This window comes from Magnolia sinica, chromosome 5 (genome assembly GCF_029962835.1).
Source record: "Magnolia sinica isolate HGM2019 chromosome 5, MsV1, whole genome shotgun sequence".
Lineage (NCBI taxonomy): Eukaryota > Viridiplantae > Streptophyta > Magnoliopsida > Magnoliales > Magnoliaceae > Magnolia > Magnolia sinica.
The window spans coordinates 107,056,014-107,077,538 of NC_080577.1; the positions used below are offsets into that span (position 1 = coordinate 107,056,014).

General features: G+C 39.8%; 1 protein-coding gene across 1 annotated transcript; it reads right to left on the bottom strand.

Annotated features, from left to right (window-relative positions):
- Positions 1 to 4,502: 4,502 nt before the first annotated feature.
- LOC131246607 (probable beta-1,4-xylosyltransferase IRX10L) lies at positions 4,503 to 15,255 on the bottom strand. Its single transcript, XM_058246901.1, has 4 exons — positions 14,842 to 15,255; positions 7,530 to 7,918; positions 6,383 to 6,624; positions 4,503 to 5,406 (listed from the first exon to the last, which is right to left on the bottom strand). The coding sequence occupies exons 1-4, from the start codon at positions 14,945 to 14,947 to the stop codon at positions 4,893 to 4,895; spliced, it is 1,251 nt and encodes a 416-aa protein (XP_058102884.1). The 5' UTR covers positions 14,948 to 15,255; the 3' UTR covers positions 4,503 to 4,892.
- Positions 15,256 to 21,525: the final 6,270 nt, after the last annotated feature.

Genomic DNA, 21,525 nt, shown 5'->3' on the forward strand with positions numbered 1-21,525 from the left:
TTCAACGTTTGATAATTTCCCTTTCTTTTCCAATTGAATGTAGACATTTGCTGGATAATTTCTCCCAGCTGTCCATTTTTTGGCCTTCCATAGACGTGTTCAGATCAAGCGAAGACAATTCATTTTTTTTTATATTTATCATCCCTGGTGAATTTCATTGGATCAACGGTTTTGATCACCAAACGATACCTGTCTAGGAAATTCTATGTGCGGACGAGGATAAGCCTGTTATTGCTCCTGAAGTAGACCGGTGATACCATGTATTTTGTATTTTACAGATTCATCCAACATCTTCCGTCAAAGGACGGGGACGGACTTATCTGTATCTTTGCATAGTATACATGCGGGATTACCTAAAAGTATGCACCTTCTGTGTGGAAATTTTCAACCATTTGATCATCTAATTCTTTTCATATGAATATGGATCGTCTCCTTCAATGTTGTTTTATAGGCCATTGATGGTATTTCCAATATTGATTTTTTTAAGGTAACATTATCAACGGTGAAACACATCATTTAAACGGTTTAGATCATTTCAAAATTAACCCATGTTCTATTGGTTTCAGTCCCGACGAAAAAAAAAACAAAAAAACAGCAGCATATGAGGATGTGATGTAGCAAACCACAGTTCTTGGTTGTAAAATCCGAATGACGTGGACACGGTAGGTGGCGAACGAGGAATTACACGTCAAGCACAAATCTACTTTTCCTTGCTGACGTAGGCTTCCGTACATGTGGCTTCATGGTCTGAGTGATCCAAACCATTGAAATGATAGCCATGATCATATACGAGGGATGGCCAGGATGGGACCGGATTAAGTGGGGCGCAGATTTGGTACCAACCCTACCAGTAACTAGCTAGAAACGTACGGTCTTCTAAGGGGATATGTGGGGCCCACCGTGATGTATATATTTTATCCACGCCGTCCATTCATTTTGATGGATCATTTTAGAGCATAAATTAAAAAATAAGGGAGATTGAAGGCTCAAGTCAACCACACCAAAGGAAGTAATGGGGATTGAAAGTCTACCATTGAAAACTTATAAGGATCACAAAAGTTTTAGATCAAGTAAATAGTTATGTTTTACCTTTATGTACGTGACATTATGAACATGTTAGATAGAAAATATATATTATGATAGACCTTCGTAAGTTTTTTAATAGTAAGAGTTCTATATTCATTACTATTTCGTATGGTGTGGTCCACATAAGTCTTTATTTTGACTCCTTTTTGGGCTCATGCTCTAAAAGAACCTGTAAAAATAGACGGACAGTGTGGATCAAACATAGACGTTATGGTGAGTTCCTCGATGCTTCTGACAGGACCATGGGTGGTGGGGTTCGTATCCACTCCGAGACGATTAGGTGTTACTCTGGAAACACCCTTGTGGGCCCATTTAATGAATTTTTTGTATATCCGCTTTGTTCATTTATTTTTTCACCTCATTTTAGGTTGTGATTCTTAAAATTAAATACATGTAATCTTGAGTGGACCACACCACTGGAAAGAGTGATGAGTGACAATTAAAAAAATTTTGTGGGCCCCATAATTTTGGGATCAAGCTAATCTTTGTATTATCCCTTAATTTAGTTCTTCTTAACCTTATCAACAGGCTGGATGGAAAAAAAACATTTCGGTGAGCCATATGAAGTTTTCAACGGTGGGCATTCAATCACCAATGTTTCCAGTGGTGTGGTCCATCTAAGATTTCAATTTTATTAAATTCCAGGAATAATTCCTATAACGTGCTGAAAAAACCGTTGGACGGCGTGGATATAGAGAAAAGTATTAAAGTGGGTCCCATTGTAAGTGTAACACCCACTAAGGTGTGACTCGGGTAACACTGAATCATTCCTTTTTGAATAGACAGGTAATAGAAATAAATGGAAGAGCTCGTTTTGCCTACGTAGACAGCATGTGTCGCCACCCAGTGGGGCCTACATGCTGTGATGGTTTGATGATTTGAACCGTCCATCTTCTCATTGCTACAACGCTTCCATGATTGACCACTAGTAACGCTTTAGTGATGATCCTAACTGATCTTTTTAAAGCGAATGAGATCCGTTGGAAATTTTCTTTTTATTGTTCTAGGTTCATAATCAGATAGTGATGGTAATCCTGTAGTTAGGGTTTACAACATATACGGTTCAGATCACCGTACCGCAAGACAGTGGGCCCAAGTAGCTGCGACACACGATCAATACTTAGTCGCAGCTACGCTGTTTGGTTACTGACGCTGCCAGTAGCTGGTGGCTATGGCGGCAGCTGGGGTGAACCGAGCTCTCCCACAACGAGGTATATGTTTCATCCACGTTGTCCGTCCAATTTTCAAATTATTTCATGGCATGATCCCAAAAATGAGATATATGCAAATCTTAAGGGGACACATCACATGAAACATTATTGATTGAACGCCCACCGTTAAAAACTTCTTAGGGGCTACAACAGTTTTGGATCAAGCTGATATTTGTTTTTTAATTTTCATCGAGGTTTTAATGACCTAATTGATAGGGTGGATTTCAAATAAATATTACAGTGGCCTTAGGAGGTTTTTAATGGTGAACATCCAATCACTTCTGTTTTCGTATGGTGTGGTACACCTGAGATTTAGATCTCTCTTGAGTTTGGGATCAAGCATTGATATTATCTTTTAAAATGGATGGATGGCGTGGATAAAACACATTTATTATGTTGGGGACCACAGCACCAGCTTGTAGACGTCACTAGCCAAACCGTCTCCAACTCGCACAAGTCTCAAGATATAGGAAAAAATTAGCACTGTAGACTCCTTCCTTCTGTGCCTTTTTTTTTTTTTTTTTTTCGACGTCTGTAAACTTATGCTATCATAGTAGATTTTTAGGGTACGAAAATAAGGTTTTGGATAAAAATGCTCCTGACTTTAGGGTAAAGTAACTAAAAAAATCATGAATATTTTCATATTTATGGGTTTGCCCATACGGGTGGAGGTCTAATTTGGTTAGGTAAGTTTTACTTGGACCGAGTCAAAAAAATGAATAGTATATCAGTCTATACAAAAAATTTACCCAGAGCCTACATATCAGCGATCCAACTGTTGTCATAATGGGCCACTCTCTTGATTGCCCATTCACCAAAACTCAACGGAACATAAAATCACAACCATACATTGTGTTGAGAATATGATATTCTCAAATTATATATTTATAATTTTTTTTAAAAAAAAGTGAAAATAGAAATCGAAAATATTAAGAACGTTAGAAGAAATTGTGATCACAATATCCTTATAATAACTATTAGCATCCTCTCAATTAATGCTTTGAGGACGGCGTGATCACACGCGCTTCAGCCCGTCCTCATCCAAGTTAGGACTTGCATGACTTGCATGACAGAAGTCCTCAACCAAGTTAGGACTTGCATGACAGATGATCCACATCAAAGGTAAGGCTACACAATGAATGATCCACATTAAAAGTTAGCCCCACATGATAGACGGTGGATGTGAAGGGAACTAAACAAACTTTTGGAATAATTACTTATAAAGTTGGAACCAAATATATTTTTCTATATTTTGGACGATAAGTATATTATTTGTTAAATATACTTATTGTAGATTAAGTAGAAACCAAGATAAGTTACTTACGCCATAAGTAGTATCTAAAGTAACTTAGCATCCAAACGCCCCCATTAGTTAGTTATCTCCATAAAGGCCCAACATTTTATGACCAGGAACTGTTTCCTCTTGAGTAGATTGCATTTGATGTTACATTAGGTAATTCGCAGCAATTTTATGCCCAACCTTAGAATGAATCACCACATTATCTTGAATAACTTTGGCAGAAATCATAATTCACTCTTTCACACAAGTACAACCTTTCTAGATTTGCATTCCCAGTGTTTTAATTTCCAGTATCTTCAGTGAATTTAACATTCTCAATCTCCACAATCCTATTAAAACACCAAAGACGGTAAAATTAATAAAATCTAAATCGTTTTGGCCTTTCTGATTACCCACTATGGCAAAAAAAAAAAACTGATTATCCTGGAGTCGTACTTTCTTTCTGGTGGTTTGTATTCTCTAACATCTCTGGCACAACCCATGCTTGAAAGTTCCTTAGAATGAGGCTTTCTCCCACATTCAAACAGAGTATACCATCGAACAGATGGGAGGGACGAGTGTATCATACAAATCTCCTCTCTCAAGATAGATCAAGCCGATATGCTTGGGCTTGCACAGATGAACCTGAACCAAGAAGAAACAGACATGCATCTGATGCAAGAAGGGCTTGTGCGTGAGAGACCACTGCCAAGAACATCACATGGGACTGTCACACACACAATGTGGCAATACACATGCTAAATCCAGAACACTCGTCTTGCCGGTCCCATTGTGGATGGGCCATAGTCCAATCAGCAAGATTTTGGGCTCAGGTCGCCTCCATATGCATGGTCAGGATTTCATATGCACAAACCATGTGTTCCCATCAACGCGCGCGAGAAAGATTTATCCACAAGGTGCATAAATGACTCATGAAAACATCGGTTAAGATGGAAACATTAATGCATTGACATTGACATTCAAAAATCACTTATAAACAATCCAATAAAAAAGCTACAAAAAGAACCTATAATGCAACATTCTCAGCAGCAAGATTTACACCTTAAATTGGGATCATGTTTTCCTGACTGGACGGCTCGGACAGACTCGTCTGGTCCCAAGTTGAGTTGGGACCCAGGTGAGTCGGGGTGACTCATCCGAGCCGAGCTGAACACGGTATATTAGAGGGGGTGATTCATGGTCCCAAACCAGATCAGACATTCAGACTCGACTGACTCAGACAGGTTGACGATCCATGATGAATATACAACACCTTTGATTTTCATGATCCAGCTCAGGAAAGAAGCTGCCCCCGGCTACCAAGGTTTCAGATCGCCGACTGGACCTGCAGTCCAGTTCAAAACCTTCTCACCCGGCCTCAAGTAAACACTCCTATCATGCGGCAGCTTACGAGCAAGACCGTTCAATATCTGATGGAATGCATCGCCTGGTTGGGCCGGCTGTGGGAACAACATAGCTTGCTTCATCGAAGGATTTGCAAGCAACCTCTGTTTCCGCAGTATCACCTCAGGCGATATTGATGTGAGGATCGTGTCCAAGTTCGGGACATCCTCTTCGGCCACGAAGACACCAATATCCTCCCATGGGATTGCATCTGCAAAGGGCAGTACAATGTCATCCGCTATGATCACTGGTATGCAGCCAAATATGACCCCTTCCACCAGCCTTGGACTCCACGGGGCCCACCCCAGAGGACACAGACAGAAGACAGCCCGCTGCATGTCCTCGTAGTAAGTCGTCGGGTGCTCTGTGGAGATGTCGAAGAGCGGGTTGTCCTTGAAGTTCTCCCACACCGATGCGCGCGCCCCTCTGCAAAGATCAAACCAGAAAAAGGGCCAACAAAAGAAAATGTCACTGGATGGTCAAAATACCATCTACCAAGTGTCCTGTAAAAGCACCCCCGTGCCCATAGTGAGACATTTAAGCCATGCATCTGGTGGGCCGCACCATGTAGATAATATGGCCCTAAAGAATTAAGCTGTGGGCCACATATGCATTGTTGAATGTAGACTACTGCTAATCCTTCCCAAATTGTTCAGTTTTTGTCCAACCTGATGGGCAGATTCAAACAAGGTTTTCTCCAAATCCATTCATGCTTCCTATCAACATGCCCACATGTGCCACCCTCCATCCATGTGGTGGCATAAGAGCCATGCATCTGGTGGACTACACCTTCTAGATGATATGGCCCTAAATAATTAGGATAGGCTGCTCATAGGGTGGGTCACAGACACGCCATTGGATATGGACCATTGCCCATCCTTCCCAAATCATTCGTTGTTTGGCCCATCTGATGGACGGACCCGCCTCTTGAGCAGATTCAAACAAGGATTTTCCCAAACCCATTCATGCATCCTCTAAAACTTTATCCACACGTATCATCCTTGCATCTGTATGAGACATTAGAGCCATATATCTGCCATGCCCCACTACCTAGATGACCAGGCCCAAAACAATCACGTAGGTCCGCTCATAGAGTGGTTGACATATGGATTTTGGACGAGGTCCATTAGTGATCTTATCAAAACCGTCTATTATTTTCTCACACAGCTTAGCTGACAAGTTTACTGGACTGGTTTATGTGATAGGAAATCCAAACAGTCCGGCCGACCTGGTGCACCGTTCGAAAACATCATGTGCCAGCGGGCAAAACTCACAAGTGAATCCAGGCTGAATGGAGCTCTCTTAAAAAACAAACGACCTATAAATGAGCTTTAAAAAATGTATAAGCTTTGTGGTGATTTGGACGAGTTATTTTTAGTTTGGCAAGGCAACAGGAACATACCTTGCATAATAACCGCCTTCAGGATCATTTCCAACGTCGTAGAACAAACCACGGAAGTAAACAAAGATAGAGCGAGGAGTGTCAGGAGGAATAAGGTGCGCTTGCATTTTTTGCGGAGGAGCATATGGAGGAATGGTTATCGAGCCCTCGTCCAAACAAACATGATTCCGTTGCCCAAAAGTCTGAACTAGTGTGGCCCGCCTAAGCAACGTAAGAATCCCACGTTCAATGGCTTTCTCTTCCTAAAATCATGGAAACATTTAAAAACAAAAGGTCATGAAAAAGATCTAAGGTTAACTTCAAATCAATAAGAAATTAAGAAACAAGCACTGTAACACATCAGTTGCGAAATGAAATAAGCACCCTTTCCTGCTTAGGTAGATGTGTCAGACTGCCTGCCAAAGGCAACCCATCAAAACAAAAAAAGTGGGCCTAAACCAGCCACTGGATAAACCCATCAAAACAACAAGGTGGGCCGACGCAATGGTCTGCAGTGTCCACAAATTGCCATGCTTCATCACAACCATTCAATTCATCATTAACTTGAGATCAGATCGTGGATATCCAGGCCCACCCTCAAGTCGGGGTGTCTACAGTTGGCCACTCGCAAGAATCCTGTTTCCCCAATCGTGTAAGAGAACTGGTCCATTCATCAGCTGGTCCCCACCATGTGTGTTGTGGCCTGAAAATAAGGCCAGTCCAGTCATCATGTTGGTTGTCCAGCATTCCATGTACAAGAATGGATAGTTAAAACGAATTGATCAAGTGTCTACACTAAAAGTAGAGGTTTAGCCCACCTGATGACGGACTGGCCTATTTTTGGGCCACAAAACCTACATAGTGGGGCCCACCTGATGAATGCCTAGATCCCACGCAAATGCTACATTGCAGGATTCAAGATCCTTATTCATGTGAATAGCTCTCCCTCTAGTGATCACGCCTTAGAAAACAGATTCGGTTAAGGGCATTAGGCCCACTACTTGCCGAACACCCATGTTAAGCTCGATCCTGAGCATATGCCATGTGAGGAGAGTATACACTACCAGCTGGCATACTGAGCTGGGTGTGTAAAGATGGAACCGATTTCACATTTGAATTGTTATGCAAAGTTTAAAAGAAAAACTACAGTAGAAGGTGAATCACCTACTTGATAGTGAAAGCATGCGCCAAAGTCATGCGGAACGACGAAGAAGTGGTCTGCACCTTCCGTCCTATTCCAATAAGGCCAGTTTGTAGAAATCAGCTGTATCGCGCTTCTCATCATCCGAGGTGATTTGAAAGGCAGTGGGAGCCCATTAGGGGTCAGGTCACAAGTAGTGTACACAGGGGTGTAGAACCAATCAGCTTCCTCCGGATTGAGAGTTCGGACGGGGCTCGACAACAAGAACCGGTGCATGAAGATCTCGGCAGCAAACATGTGAGTGAGGCATCTGGGATCCTTCTTAAGTATCTTTTTATTGTACTTGCTTGGCAGTTCATAAACAAACACCTTCAACCTTCCAACGGGGTCGTCTTCCAAAACATCGCCAGCGCTTCCTACATTTGGCAAGACCGAAGCAATTACTACAAGTGATTAGATTACACACACGACTTTCTAACACACAATTGAAATGCATGATCATGTCAATCAACATCCTTGACATGGCACATGAATAATGTTCGCAAAAGGCACCCAAGGACTGACAACTCATCCGAGTCAACTCAAACTCGGGTGATTCTGATCCGGTTCGGCACTTAGGGTGGCAATGGGCCAGGCCGAGGTTGGCCCTGGCCCTGGCCCGGCCTTAGAGCACTAAGCCCTAGCCCGGCCCAGGACCTAATGGGCTAGCCCTCACCCTAACAAGGCCAGACCAGGGAGATAAGTTACCTGTATACTATGTGTGCAATTGGTGTACGATCGGTGATAGCATGTCGTGAACCATCATGCTCCTCTAGAGAATTAAAATTTTTATGTGGCACACCTATGTCAAATAAGATCATTAAGCAACCAAGCGTATGCCCCACCCAATTATCCACTATATGCATGGACTTGAATAAGTGCATCAATATATTGTTTGCCATCTAAAGTGGGGTGCACAATTTGGATTGTTTATAAGGGCCGTGTATCATCCATCACACTCTACCAGAATATCAAAGTTCTTCATATTACTGTATGCACTAGTATATGAACTCTATAGTCTCCGTTACTAATACATGTACTATGTAGTATACATTAAGGACTAGAAAGCCCGTTTGCTTTAACTCTAAGCTAAATTGTTAACACATCACCTTGAGGACTAGAAAGAAGAATAATAGAATGAAACAACGGAAACCATGATCTCCACATGAAGTGGGATACGCATGTGATCATTACCATCCATTACTGTCCATCAACACTCATACCCAGCTTAACGAAGAGACAATCCAAATGAGTGCAACCAAGAGCCTTAGTGAACACATCTACCAACTGATCCTAAGACTTGATGACCTACATGCAAAGTTCCTTACTGCAACTTTTCTTTGATGAAGTGACAATGAACTTCAATTTACCTAGTTCTCTCGTGATAAACTAGGTTGCTAGCAACATGAGAAGCAACTTAATTATCACAATATAGCTTCATAGGAAGCTCAACAATAAACTCCCACTCACTCATCAACGTCTTCAACCAAATAAGCTCACACATAGCATGAGTCATTGCTCTATACTTTGCCTCTACACTTGAATGGGCCACCACACTTTCCTTCTTAGTTCTCCACGTAACCATATTACCTCTTATAAAGGTACAATAGCCTATAGTAGATCGTCTGTCGGATGGAGGATTATCTTGGTCTGCATCTGAAAACACTTCTACTTGAAGATAACCATTGTGCTTATATGGAATACCACGACCTGAAGTTCCCTTTAAGCATTTGATTATACGAAACACAGTTTCCATATGAGGAACACGCGAAGCTTGCATAAACTGATTGACCACACTTACCGAAAAATTGATATCGGGTCAACTGATTGTCAAGTAAATCAATTTTCCAAAGAGCCGGCGATATTTTCCTAGATCATCAATCAACTCTCCATGGGCCACACTAAGCTTCTGATTTGGGTCCGTGGGAGTTTCGACTAGTCTGAAAAGTTGGATTAAGTATGTTTCAATTCGTTTCTTTTGTATAAAAGGAAGAAAATAGTTGCAAATTCATGTGGATATGAGTCCGAGGGTTATTTTTGCTTCCCTTTTGTTTTTGGATGTATTGTTTGTATTTTATAATAGCAAGCATGAGACTTGAATGATATAATATAAACTCATTTCGGATATAATTGCATGATTTTGGTCTGACAGCGCATAGTTTGGGCCCCTATACAATGAAAACCTATTGCACAGTTGTTTTTTGTAATGTTTTCAGTTCTACTTCTAACCTTTAAGTGTGCAATCATGTATCTTTTAACATCTCCTAGTAGGCATGAGAAAAAGTATGTCCATGTGATGTAGGTGTGCTGATGGTTTAGTTTGTATGTATTATTTTCCCCTTGTGGGTGTCTCTAATAAAATTGCTTTACCAAATACATATAAAAATAAGGCCATGTGCAGGATTTAAATCCATATTTCTTAAAGGGCCCTCAAACTCGTTTGGATGCATATGGGCAAATCACTTAAGGATATCCATGTCCAGGATTTAAATACTGGACTTGTGTTCGGGCATTTGGACATGGTTGTCCATGGAAGTTGCTATCTTGCATTCCAATGACACCTCTTGGACAAACTTTTTTCCTGAAAAGCATACAGAAGGAGAAATATTAAAGAGGTGAGCCGTGGAACATGTACAATATGGCATGCATGCGCAAGACCCGAACCCTATAATTAGTCGATTCTAAAATCTGAACACACCTCTCCTGAAATCTGGTCCATGTAGTGTTGGGTTGCATTTAACCGAACATTGAACAATAGAACATTCTTTTTTAACACCTTTGTACCAGACAGTTGCATTCCGTCCTCCCCCATTGGAGAGCATAATAGTTAATTTTTGGACAGCCTTAGGTGAATGCTGCATCCAAGTGCAACTCAAGCTCCTTGGATAAGGATATCCTTGTCTTAAGTGACTAGTCCATGTATCCAAATGGACCTAAATGTATACCACATATTTGTCATCCTTAAGGAGGACACCCTCCCAACCTAAAGGCTCAGGTTCCCCAAAAAGCTTCAATTAGCCTTTAGTGTCACTTTCAATGACCACCCTTCAATACTCAAATTGATGCAGTTACACCATGGAATTCATTCGTAGCAAGAACCCAACTAATGATGAAGTCCACAATTGTGTCCGTATTTTTTTGTCTTTGACCAGCTAGATTGTGAAAGATTCTTCGTTTTTTTATTTCCCTTCACATTACCCACATATTAATTACAGGGAGCTCATTTGCCATAATCCTCTTCATAGGCTAAAAAAAGGCCCAACCATACAGAGGCATGTAGACTAGCAACCTCTCCCTCTTTTGTTTTTTGAGCAAGGCATCTACAGTGCCCTCAGGTCATGATAGCTGAAAAAAAAAAGGATTTATAGACCCTCAAACAGAGGATATCCGCAATATCCTTGATCTTGAGTCCACACAAGTGGGCTCATGGATTGGATATATTGAGCAGCTGGACCCAGCATGCATAGACTAAGCTCCGAAAGTCTATTAGGTTGGACAATCTTGGTTGTATAATCTTTGGCCTTACTGTAGCTTTTCTCTTAATTCTCTTTTTGTGGGCCCCAATTGAAGAGTTGGATTATCCCATTATGGAAATCATTGGGAAATGGTCCATCCATGGTGATGATCATAATTCGTGGGGTTCATACTCACCTAAACAACGCATCGATTCATCATCGTTATCTAAGCATTTACCCCAACTAACACAATAATTCAACATTCAACCAAATTTATATAGAAACCATCATCATTATCATCATCAACATAGCCTTGTTCCATCTATTTGTGATTGGCTTTATGAATCTTTTTTCACCAACCAATCCAATCTAAGGCCATGTCCTCAGTTGGTGAACAAGCCAGATTGTCCCATTATGTAGATTTTTAGGACATTATCCATCCACGGTGGTGGCATGATTGGTGAGATCATCACCTAAAAAATGCATTGTTCAACCTTCAACCAAATTTCAATAATAGAAATAATAATGATAATGAAAATGAAAATCACTACCACCACCATCATCATAGCCTTGTACCGGCAATTTCCGACTGACTTAACAAGTCTTGTTTCACCAACCACTCTAATTTTGTAACTATGGTAAGCCACAAGCCTTCATATGAATTGTATCCAAAGTATTTTGTATCCATTACGATACGACTATAGAGGTTGATACCTACGACATAGGTAACAACCATGATGGCGGAACGGGGCAGTTGGTTTTTTGGAACATTGTTACCCCTGTAATGGTTGAAAAACGTCCACTTTTTTTCCTATATAAATCAATTTTTCTCCTCTCTTCCTTTTTTTTTTTTTTTTTTCGTATTCCAAAAACTTTCCTAAATTATCCTACAGTAGATTTCGACCATTCTTAGTATAATTTTTAGGATTAAAATTGTAGATTGAAGCGATTTGGGCGAATAGAAGCTTCAAGAGCTTCTTTTTTTTTTTTTCAAATAATTGAAAAGGCGGTATTTATGCCTTTTTGTTTCCGATTTCTAGTTCTAATGCTTGATTATGATGTATATATATTAGAGACACATAACCATCTTCATAAATTCACATTCATCAGATAACCAAATACAACACTCTCACCAAAGAGTGGACCGTTACACCACCATAAACACATTAAAAAAAAAAATACATATTTGAAATATTTACATTATTTTGAATTTTCTAAATATTTTTTCTTAGAATTTTTGGGCCAAAAAAAATATATCAACTATTACAGGGGTTGTAATGGTTGTGACGCCCCCGTATCAGCCGTTACGGCCGATACCCATATTAGTAACGATGATTACCGTTGTGGCCACAACTACCGATACAAAATATCTTGATCATATCCCTTCCCAGTATCTTAATCCATATCTTTTTATTTAAAGGTGGCGATGGACCAGCTAGCACACCCAACCCATATGTAAAGGTGACAATGGGCCAGGTAGCATGCCCAACCCAACGAGCACAACCCGTCTTTCGGTTGGGCTTGGATCTACTAGCTTGGCCCATAGGCCGAGCTTGGGCCTTGCATGCATGGCCCTCTCAATTTTCAGGCCAAGCTTCGGCTCAAGTCATTTTAGCCCAACCTGGCTTGACTCGATTTTATATCTACAGGTGTTATATAATATTTCACTCCAATACTTTGAGTTAGGATACCCATCCATCTTGAATGTAGACAATTGGTTTCATTCCTCTAACATGCCTATTTCTTTGTGCATGTGTGGCCCACTTGCTTCTAGCCTGACAAGGCGCTACTTCTATTGCAATAAATGGCATAATTTCACCGCATCCGTGTAATCCTCCATATGTACTCTAAACCTCAAACACAATAATGAGAAATGATAGATTGGAAACTATTCCTATCACAATAAACCTAAAATAACAAAAATGTATTTACCCTCAAGCAGACAACAATTAAAGAGTACGACTTGATGAGGGCAAATTCACTTTAACAAACAATGGATTCAACCTCCAATCATATATTCAACTACAAAACAGAACCCAATAACCAAAAATCCCAAAACCCCAAATTTTAGTATCAAAGAAAAACTAAACAAAAACCCAAAAAAAGAAAAGAAATATGAAACAAAACCCAAAGCTCCATCCATTCAACCATAGATTTCAGCTAAATTTCACAAATACCAATCCGAATCCAACCAAAAAATAAAATAAAAATTAAAAAAGGATTCCAAATCAAAGTAGAGAAAGTGGTGTGAAGAATGATTATTATGGCTAATTTTTGGTTTATTTTGAGGGATCAGAATAGCTGGTGCTTCCAGAATAGGAGATCATCGATGAAAGAAAATATTCGTAAAGTTAAGCATAGTGTTTTGGGTTGGGGTTTTTATGTAAAGTCAATTAATTCTCTCTCTCTCTCTCTCTCTCTCTCTCTCTCTCTCTCTCTCTCTCCTTCTTCTTCTTCTTCTTTTTTTGAGTTTTAGAGTTTAGTTGTATTCTTTTCTCGCCTTTTGGCGGGCTTTTAATAAAATTCAGTTACCTCTCAAAAAAAAAAAAAAACTCAAGAACATATTAACAAAACATCAAAAGATAAAATTGAAAAAAAAAAAAAAAAAAAAAAGAAGCAGAAAAACATGATAACAAATCACTAAAATTCAACGGAAAAAAAAAAAGGAAAAAGGAAAAGAAAAAAGAAAAAAGTAAGACGAACGGGAATTAGACATTTACACCCCAGTCATTGATGCATTACACATCCAACCATCAATGCATACACCCCATTTCCATCGTAATTTACCAATCTTGCCTTACTCAGTGAGGAAAAGATGTGTATGTATTAAAAATAGGGGTGCAAATATCATTAGCAAGATAAATAAATAAATAAAACTAAATGGTTTTTCACCACTAAAATTCCCAGTCAAACAGAAAAAAGGAGCAATAAAAAAGTAGCAGCTAACATTCCTCAACTTTTAATTTTAATGGATACACCCCATTTTCCTTATTCACTAAAACATAATTTCACTACCTACAAATGTAAATGGGCCATGTCTATCAAAAACCAGGAGGTACAAATATCATTTCCACCAAATTAAAGAATACAACAAGGTAAAAAAAAAAAAAAAAACAAAACTGTAATCCAATGTCTAATGGGAAAAAAATAACAGCTGACATTTACACCCTACGCGTTTAATGCACATACCCCCATTATCTTCCTAATTCACCTACATTGCTATTCTAAGGCTAAAACGCTTGTGTGACTACTACCCACAACTATTCGCTATAGTGGATGGAGGACTTCTTGTGGATGAGATCCACCCCATCCATCAGGTGAGCCATCTTGTGTTTGAAACCGGGCCCAAAATCCAGCTGATTCAAAACTCAGATGGATTACACAATCAGGAACAATTGAGATGGGAAGTCCCACCATTAAAACCGTCCAATTGTGTGTCGGGTCCACCATGGTATGTATATACCATTCAATCCACTCATCTGACCGCCCGCACCAAGATGAATGGATTCCCAGGAAATCAAGACATTCCAAACTCATGCGTGCCACACCACGTTAATTTACAGTTTTTTTCACAGTTCCATATGGGGTGGCCTTACTAAATCTTGGATTGAGCTGATTTTTAAGATCCATGGTGAAAACGTGGCAATGCAGGTGATGGACGGTGTGGATCGGATGCACATTGACCCCACGTGGTTCTTAGTTAGTTGTGTGCAGGCCCTCGTAAAGCTACCGCATTCCATCACTAGTTTTCCAAAAGTAAACGGGCGTCTAGCAAATGGGAGGAGCGAAAATATCATTTTCAGCCAAAAATTAAAAAGAAAAAAATAATAATAATAATAACCCACCTGAAATCCTCTCTGTCTTCTGATTCTGCTCGATCTCCTCAGCACCCACGATCGAAACAAGAGCAAGAACTGCAAAAACACGAAAAACCCAGATCCCAAAACCCATTTTCTGCGCCGAAAATCCAACCTCCGATCCGGAAATGCCCAGGAATCGCAGAGAGAGTATTTGGGTTCTTAAGGATTTATTCAATATAATTAAAAAATGGTGAGGAGTAGAGAAGCGTTGGGAAGTCGTATTGGAGAGTGGTTGAAATGTGTTGGGAAGGAGTTTTCTATGGTTGGATTTTTTAGCTTTGAAGAAAGGAGAGAGAGAGAGAGAGAGAGAGAGAGAGAGAGAGAGAATCTTTTATTTCTTGATTTCGAATCTCAGAAGAGAAAAACAGAAATCTGAGGGTTTCTGGAAAAAATGGTTTGCTGGGAAGTCCATCTCGACGACAGAAGTAAAAGCTGTTGAAAGAGAAAGAATTTGATGCTCTGGTAGAGTAGCATGGATGATACACAGGCACTTGAAAATTGCATCTACAGGATATAGTTAAGTCAAAATAAACCGTTCAATGTATTTTTAAAATAATAATATGTATGAATAATGAAAAAAATATATTATTATTTGTTTATATCCACATTAGATTTGTGGACGTTTGAAATGAAAATATCCGATGGTCTTATTTCAATAGCCTGCGTATCGATGAATAGGATTATAGCCTAGGACATTGATTTCTACGTATTAGTCGATTCGATTTGAGATAATACATGCCACGTTTATAGTTTCCAAGTGCCTTAGTATCAAGTGTCATGCGCAGCCAGAGTATCAAGTAAATCCAACATGTTGATATTGGACGCGGATTGCCTGTGCCCCCGGCACACGAAGTTCCTGTAGTCGTAAGATGTGGGGCCCACAGAGATTCCCGTGAAAAATCCACTCTGTTCATCCGTGTTGAGAGGCCACAAAAGGACAGGAAACTAACAATCATGAAGATACAAAGCTCATGTGGGATACACCACACTAAACAGTGGGAACGGAGACATCCACCGTTGAAACCTTCCTGAACCCAACCATGATGTTTATATGCTCTCCAAACCGTTCATAGGATTAAAACCACTCAGATAAGCTGTAGTAACAAATATCATCCTGATAAGAAATTTTTGTGGGCCAACGCGACAAAATTTCCAACTGTGGGCGTTCAATACCCGATTTTTCGTGTGGTCTGGGCCACAGGACATTTGGATCTGCTTGATTTTTATGTTATTTTCCCATTGGGGTCTTGTAAGACTAATGGACGGAGTGGATTTGTCACAGGAATCTATGTGGGGCCCTCAAAGCTTCCACTGTTGGAACTTGGCTATGGCTTATAATAAAAAGGAATTTTGCATGTACGGACCTTGAAGTTTAGGAAAATTACGTGCAAAGCTAGTGTTCTATATTTTCTAAGCGTGGCCTTCTGACGAGCTTTCTAAAATTACTTGGACCAAAATGCCATTGTCCTTGTTTTAGTAGTTATATGGTTTTTTGGGGAATAAAAAGTTACGTCGTATTTAATACCAAGAAAGTGATGTGTACGGAACCCTTTTTTGTGCGTGGGTAAGGACCAAACTCGTGGGGCCCATATTGATGTATGTGTATAAATCATGTCGCCCATCCTTTTTGCTGTGTCATTTAAGGGTTAGGCCCAAATATCAGCCTGATTTAGAGCTCGTGGTCACAATGGAACCCAATATTGAAACTTTCCAAGCTCATAGTGATGTTTGTTAGAAATGGACACTGCCTAAGTCAGAACTTTTTGGGCCCACGGCAAGCTGGCCGATAAGGTGGACAGAACGGATCACCCCATTGTGAGTCTTAGACTATTGTACCAATGACTATTCTGTCATTTGGTAGTAAAGGAAGTGAACATGTAACAACCGTGACTCATATAACATGCGAACTCGACTCATTTAACATGAGAACCACGACCCATATGGGCCCACATTGAAGTGTATGTATAATCCATGCCGCTCATCCTTTTACCGTGTCATTTAAGGACTACGACCCATATAACGTGACAATCACGACCCATTTCACATGCTAACCATGGCCCATATTAATAACTACGATCCATGACAACCACGACCCATTTAACATGACAACCACAACTCATGAAAACTACAACCCATATAACATAACAACTATGACTCTATAGGAAACCATGACCCATATAATGTAACAGTCACAACCCATATAACATGACAACCACAACCATAATTACAATACAATATGAATAACAGTTCTCTTTAATGGACACCTAGCGAGCTGAAAAATCTGTTGAAAATGTCTTGTTTTATTCTGATTAAAAAACTCTATTGAGAAGGTCAAGCTTAAATAAGACATTCTTAACAGAGTTGTTCAGCTCGCTGGGTGCCCGTTGAAGAGAATTTTTATTCATATTGTATTGTAATTATGGCCGTGGTTGTCATGCTATATGGGTCACGGTTATTACGTTATATTAGTTGTGGTTTCCCATGGAGTCGTGGTTGTTATGTTATATGGGTTGTGGTTGTCATGTTAAATGGGTCGTGGTTGTCATGTTATTGTGATAATATTGAAAAACTATCAAAATCTCCCATGAATTAGTCTTGTGCAACTTTAAGCTTATCTTCTGGCAATGACTCCATGGAAATTCTTAACAGAGTTTTTCAGCTCGCTGGGTGCTCGTTGAAATTGTCGAGTAATCGGAGTTCGAAAATTATCTTCAGAATTTTCTGTGGAGGCCGTTGAACTTCAGGAAGATCGTCAACATCCCTGAGGAAAGGGAATGGATCACCCATAAAGGAAGAACACGAGAAGGACTCGATGACTTCTTCGAATATCTCTTCTATTAATTTGATTGAAAGAGCAATGAAATTCATGAATGCTTAAGGTGTTGTAATAAGGATTCTGGTTCAAATTGGTTTGTGAAAGTAATTTAAAACCCAAGCACCACTTTTTTACGCTGGTCAACCAATGGTTAGGCGCTGATTCCGAAGGGATTACGAAGAAGTAGCGACATTAATGTGATTTTTTAAAAAAGAATGGCGTCAATTCCGAAGGGTCGTGTTGATTCCGAAGGGAATGGTCATGGATATGACGAACAATAGGTCGTGGTTGTCATCCACAATGGATCGTGATTTTTATCAACGTTGGATCGTGGATTGGGGGAAAACGGATTGACAACCATAACCCGTGTAACATGAAAACTACGACCCATATCACAAGAAAACCACAACCCATATCACACAAGAACCATGACCCATATAATATGAGAACCACGACCTATATAACACGAGAACCACGACCCATATAACATGAGAACCACGACCCATGCTATATGGACCTTCTCAACAGAGTTTTTCAGCTCGTTAGATGCCCGTTGAAGAGAACTGTTATTTATATTGTATTGTAATTATGATCGTAGTTTTCATGTTCTATGGGTCGTGGTTGTTACGTTATATGAGTCGTGGTTTCCCATGGAGCCGTGGTTATTATGTTACATGGGTCGTAGTTTTCATAGGTCGTGATTTTTATGTTATATGGGTCGTGGTTGTTGTGTTATATGGGTCATGGTTGTCAGCTCATTTCCTTTGGTGTATTCCACCTTAAATTTATATCCGTCTTATTTTTAGGATCAAGCCCTAAAATGATATGTAAAAAACAGATGAACGGTATTCTGACCAGAGAAGTGAGAGTGCAGCTTTAGAAAATGATAGTAGCGCCGATGAGAGTTTTACACCGTCCTTTACAACTAGAAGAAAACACTCTTCAAAAGTAATAACCAGGGATGATGAGAGTGAGAAGGATGATAATATCCCCATTTGCAAACTGAAGTGGAAGAAACTTGCAGAGTTGTGTGATAGTACTGAAAAACTATCAAAATCTCCCATGAATCAGTCTTGTGCAGCTCTAAGCTTCTCTTCTAGCAGTGGCTGTTATATGGGTCGTGGTTGTCATGTTATATGGATTATAGTTGTCATGGATCGTGGTTGTCATGTTATAAGGGTCGTAGTTTTCATGTTATATGGGTTGTGGTTGTCATGTTATATGGGTTGTAGTTGTATCATAGTTATCATGTTACGTGAGTTGTGGTTGTCATGTTATATGGGTCGCGGTTGTTGTATGTTCACCACGACACATATAACATAAAAACCACGACCTATATAACATGATAACCACAACCCTTATTGCATTACAACCACCTGATGCGACCTATTCTACTATGCAGATATCGTTTGACATAAGATTCTTACGTCCATCAAAGTTAGAAAAGTAACGTGCCCTTCTATACCAAAGTTAGCCTGGCGTTTTTTGAATATGAGATGACTATTGATAGACTACAAGAGCAGGAAATGTAGGCTATATGGGTCATGGTTATTATGAGATAAGGGTCGTGGTTGTCATGTTATATGGGTTGTGGTTGTCATATTATATGGATCGTGGTTGTCATGTTATATGGGTCGTGGTTGTCATGTTATATGTCGTAGCCGTATGGGTCGTGGTTTACATGTGTCGTAGTTACCATGTGATATGGGTCATAGTTGTCCTGTTGCCTGGACCGTAGTTGTGGTTTTTAACGTGCTCACTTCCTTTTCTACCGAACCATTGGTACCATAACTTAAGGCCCACAATGGGGTGATCCAATCCATCCACCCTGTCGGCTAGCTTGCTGTGGGCCCAAAAAACTCCTGACTTAGCAATATCCACTTCTATCCACCTTGTCGACTGATATTTGAGTTTTACTCCTAAAATGACATAGGAAAAAGGATGGACGACATGAATTATGGACGGCATGGATGCCTTACTCCTAAAATGATACGGCAAAAAGGATGGTGTGGCATGAATGGAACACATAACATCGAGCACCATCCATTGCCTGGTGGTGGGGGGAGTAGCCAATTCGTCACTTTCTCGAGAGAGTATCTATTGAATATCTCCAGAACCGTACGACTTCTGAACCAAGGACATGAGCATTTTCGTTCGAAACAATATCTAAAGCTTGTTCGAAGGCCACTCTTGAGATACATGGAAATCGTAGCTTTTTAAGTAATTTGCTCAAACTTCGAGGTCAAGACAGCCAAAACAGTTTGATACTACGGCAGAGTGTGATGGATGATGATAGGCACGTATAAATTACTTTGAAATTGCATACATGGCAAGCAATTACTTCAAATAGGATTTTCCAATAACACGTCCAGCTTAGATGTACCGTGAACCACAAATTACACTTTTTTTATCATCTCGCTACCGGATTGGTGGGCATTGACCAGACGATTAAAGACGAAAAATATCCAATGGTCCCATTACAACAAACAAGTGTCCACCAATCAAAGGTTAGGATTCTTTAATCAATCTGACTTGGAGGTTGTGACTCGAAGTCATCCCAGGTATACAGTTTTGCAGTGACTGCGTACCAGGCGTCATACGCAGCCGGAGTATCAAATAACTCCCATACAACACTATCGTACACGATTTTTTATACAACGCTTTTTTTCTTATCGAAGTATCAATTGAGAAACATCTGAATCATTGAAAATGTGGGCCACGCGATAATCAGGGTGCAGTATTTACTAGTCAGACTATAACAATGAATGAATGGATAGAATATGGTTTTACCAAAATAACAATATTATTGAAATAAATTTATTTTATATTTATCTTTGTGATCATGCCCACCTTTTCTACCGATTAGATTTTTTGTATGTGTTATATATTCTCGGAAAAGAAGAGATGTATGTAGAAGTCCAGGTACAACGTTGCAAGACAACATTGCTTCTCTTTTGGCTCTCTTTCCTGTACTTCCTTCCCGTCTTTTAAGTTGGCTAGGCCCAGGCGTGTGAACTAGCAACACACACGCAAGAAGACATGCCATTATGTTATACATGTTCGATATCTAAGCGTTCATCAAGTGATAAATATTATTTAGATATTATTTTTTAAAACAATTATATCTGTTTCTCACATCAAATGGGCCATTAAAAATCAAATGGATGGCTAGCAATAATTTTGTTCTAGGTGGGCTGTGGCCCACTGGAGTATCTAAACCGTCATTTTTTTATTCAAAAGGAACTAAACAGGGCAAAAAACTAGATGGAGAGATCAGATCTCATAAATATGTGGCATGTTTTCGTGTACATTTGAGCTGAGCTGGTCAAGAACTCACACGCGCGTGGGCTTAGCCAATCTCGTGTTTTGAGGATGATTATACTGTTCGTCTGTCAGCAATTTAATGAAGAGGAACAGTAAATCTGCGGACTACTGAAGTGAATTCGTCGCTTGCTATTAGAACGAAGAAAATGGATGATCTGAACCGTTCAAAAGGTGGATCGTACTACGGATGATCCATTTTAATGTTATTATTTCATAAAATTTACTAGAACCTATGTATAGAAAGATAATATATATGTCATGGTTAGTGTTTACATATAAGTCCATTTTTTTGAATGGTTAAGGATCATCTTTACGGAATAAAGTGGACCATATAGTTAATCCATGGTAGGGCCTACCTTTTGAAGTGGTCATGTCACCGATCCACATGGATCAGCTGCGGACTACATTACTTCAGTAGTCTGAGTACTAACTATTGTCACCCTTTCTTCAACTGTGTGTGACAACTCATCCCTGTCTGTGGCAATCCAGACCGTTGAAACAGCGTCCAACAATTTGGATGGTGCACGAGT

What these genes read in the sequence shown, in the direction of transcription:
- LOC131246607 (XM_058246901.1), bottom strand. Translation starts at nt 14,947, where the DNA reads ATGGGTTTTGGGATCTGGGTTTTTCGTGTTTTTGCAGTTCTTGCTCTT. An exon ending in GAAGACAGAGAGGATTTCAG is followed by an intron (nt 7,919 to 14,841) that starts GTGGGTTATTAT and finishes TGCCAAATGTAG; the next exon opens with GAAGCGCTGGCGATGTTTTG. An exon ending in GCGCATGCTTTCACTATCAA is followed by an intron (nt 6,625 to 7,529) that starts GTAGGTGATTCA and finishes CCATGATTTTAG; the next exon opens with GAAGAGAAAGCCATTGAACG.